Here is a 3,313-nt window from a genome sequence, read left to right on the forward strand (position 1 = left end):
CTCACATTCACAAGGGCTACCGCTAAACAACCACCCTTGAAGCACTTTCACCGGTACTACGGGTTTGATGTCTTAGCATATCAGTTTTTGACGATAATTTTACACCGATAGTTAGATAATGTACTTTTAAGCTCATGGATCTCTTGACTAACGGGGCGCTTCTTTGAAATTGTAGCAGAAGTGCAAAGCTCTTCCACAGATAATTCTTTGACTCGGAAATTCCGCACAGAAGACAGGCAAAGCGGTCGGCACTGGAATGGAAATCTAGAGCTTCTCAAAAATATGTTGTAATTACACTTGCTCGGCTTGGAGAGTAATTTAGGCTAGCAAAGTATCTCTTAGTGCCGGGGTATTTAAAATTTTCACTCTTGTCAATGTTGTTCTGTGACTCACAGCCGAGCTCGTAAGTACAATAGAAAAGTGTTTTCGCGATTTGTACTGACACGGACAAAGGTGATGTAACTCCGTTAAAAAGTGACACGTCTGATGCTAGCCTCGGGTCGTGTAATGCATTTGATTCTATCATGGTAGATAATAAGATATATGTACACAAATGTTTAAGCTAATCGCAATAACAAAAAAATATGTCACATTAACATTAAGACGAAAAGAAGTACATCGCTTCCTGAAAGGCTCTCAAATTAGCTCCTGAGGGGAGCGTTCGAAGCCATCCTTAACTTGTTTGTCAACGCAGATCTTAAAGTCCCAGCATTCCTTTGTTCGATTCACGTTGTAAATATGACGACCTAATTTGAGTAAATTCACTCTTGTTATGAGGGTGGATCATGATATGCTACCTATGTGTCCTCCGGGCAACAGATGCGCTAACTAAGCTTCTGATTGTGATTGTTTCCACGGTTATAGTGCAAATGGCGGTGTAGGGTCCGAAGGGATTATTTTGGGCCGAGAGTCGGTTACGAGCTGCAAAGATGTACGTGCAAGTTCCCTAGAAGAATGTTTCATACAGGCGTCGGTGGGGGTATAATCAGCTCCTAGGACCGCTAGTGCCAAGCGTCTAATAAATGAGGGCGGGGGCATGGAATATGTATCTTTTTTTGGAAAAAATCAATTAGTTACGGATTCGTCCATGTTCTAAACCGAGCGTCAGTCCGTTGAGCTAGCGGTCTCCACGCTAGCAGAAATGCGCGCGAGATTGAGTATGGCTCTATCTATAAGAGAGTCATCTCCAACAGTGGCATATTAAAGCGAAATATATGGTAGATGCCTGAACCGCCTAAACAGGCGCATCGTATGAGCTATTCTTGTCTACCGTTAATGGAAGCGATAGCTGTCAAACTATGCGCTGGAGTACAAACCTTTAATAGTCAGAACAAGAATAGACTTTCTTACAAAAGCAACAACGATTGTCATCGTTTAAGAGGGTTCCCGTGCAGCTGTGGCTCGCACCGCGACCTTCGGCACCCACCGACTATCTATAATAATGCGGATATGTCGAGCACAGCTATCGTGTCAATCAGGCAGTGCGGTGGTAAGGGCTTATAGGCGCACCAAAGTCATACATCATGGGACGTTGCGTGGCCCTGACCTAGATACGATATACGAGCTCACCCTAAGTATTGCGTGACCGAAATGCAACGAGCCGTGGATCAACTGGAATTTGATTAGCATTGAGCACTGTATGCTTCGCGTTTGGGGAAACATTGGTGAGAAATTTAACCAAGTCTGCCAGCAAGCATAGTCGTTTTGGGTTCGGAATGGAGCTGCGATAGCTTTGGTGCAGAGAATAGGGCCGTCCAAGACTGTCGGCAATGATTTTACTAGCGGCAATTGGGCTTAGCTTCACGGGGAGTGAACCCCGCTCTCCACATGAGTTGGAGAATAGCGATCATAATTCGCAGTATTGATAATGTATAACTGCTGAGATCGATTAGCCTAGCAGTATATTGCCTCTCTTTTAAATAAAGTCTCAAGGTGGATTAGTACACTTGTGTGCTGCGGTATCCAGAGCAAGGCATGGTGACGACAGGCGACTGTACGTCGCATGTAGAAACGACAGGTTCTTGCGTAATTTAGTATGTAGATCCTTGTTGTGACGTCATGGTAGCGATATTGTGTGATGCGCCTGACAATAAAGCTCCATAAAGTCTCATTAAATACCTAAGACAGAGCTTCTATTGAGCTTGTAGAATTGTTCCTTGGGGATTTGAGCAAGAAAAAGCACGACGGTGAAATCATTGACTGCGTAAAACTTGTACCGGAGACGTTGCTGAGCTCATTCGCCATAAAATTAATGCTTCGTCAAGACTTTGGTGTATGGTGAAAGCTTTTCACCATGGAATCTACGGAGTCTCTTTATTTCTTTGCTGAAACATAGTCAGGATGTGAACGAGAGTCCCACCGCCAGTGCTACATTCGGATAGGTAAATGCTTTACATAATTGACTGACAATATTGTTCAATGGCTCATATCAAAGTATCAGTGTTAGCATTCTGTTGTGCACACGAAGCGAGTCTAGTGAGATATGGTAGAAATACGCACCAATAAAAGATAATTACTGCCGAGCAACAGTATCAATTGAGCATTGTTCAGTGCTAGTGACATGGCTTACAAGTACTATCAACTACTTACTAGAAACCATTACGACCCTCTCACTGCAGTTGTACTCTATGCGGAATGGTGGTCATTCCAGAGAGACGGGCTAACGCACTTCCGAAATTATATCGCCTGGTGGCACAGCTATTTCGGCCGTCTTGCATACGCACAGCCCTACATCGACGATATAGTAGTACATTGTGTATAGCCCAGAGCCACTTTTCATGAATGAAAAATAAGGAAGCAATTTCGCTTGGTGTTAACTTCGTGGAATTGGCACGGCCATTCGCCCATTCCCAAATCAGATGTCAAATGGCGTTGGTGTGAGCAGAACAGCCATCTTTGAGGGTGTAAAAGAGGGCTACATGCATTATCGGATGCTGGCCCTTGCAACACCGGATCAGTCAATTTGTATATCTACGCGCTTTGGCTTTTGCCGTAGATTAGGCTTCATTCAAGCCGACATAAATAAGTATGAACACGTCATGGATTTTGCGGCTCGCCAGCTTACAGCGGCAGAGAAGAATAGTCATCTTTCAAAAACGAGCAACCTGCTATGAATTATGATTTTGTGAAATTTAAGGTACATCCGCTTGGCATTAAGCCATTTGTTATCGGTACACACCATTCGGTATTATCGCTGTGCGCGACGCAAAAGGAAAAAAAATTATTTTTTGTCTCTCACCGAGAGTGGTGGGATGTCAGGATTCTGTGATGGTTGAATATTAGCCGAGTTGGCTTAATTTAGGGGTGTCGTGTT

General features: G+C 43.9%; 1 protein-coding gene across 1 annotated transcript; it reads right to left on the reverse strand.

Annotated features, from left to right (window-relative positions):
• Positions 1-2,512: 2,512 nt before the first annotated feature.
• On the reverse strand, positions 2,513-2,752 carry PHALS_12861 (uncharacterized protein; the record flags this gene model as incomplete). The annotated part of the gene is made up of 2 exons (XM_024728497.1): positions 2,513-2,581; positions 2,669-2,752. 2 exons carry the CDS (start codon positions 2,750-2,752, stop codon positions 2,513-2,515), a joined length of 153 nt encoding a protein of 50 aa, XP_024578968.1.
• Between the last annotated feature and the right edge of the window lie 561 nt (positions 2,753-3,313).

The sequence above is a fragment of the Plasmopara halstedii genome (genome assembly GCF_900000015.1).
Source record: "Plasmopara halstedii genome assembly, contig: Scaffold_650, whole genome shotgun sequence".
Taxonomy (NCBI): Eukaryota; Oomycota; class Peronosporomycetes; order Peronosporales; family Peronosporaceae; genus Plasmopara; species Plasmopara halstedii.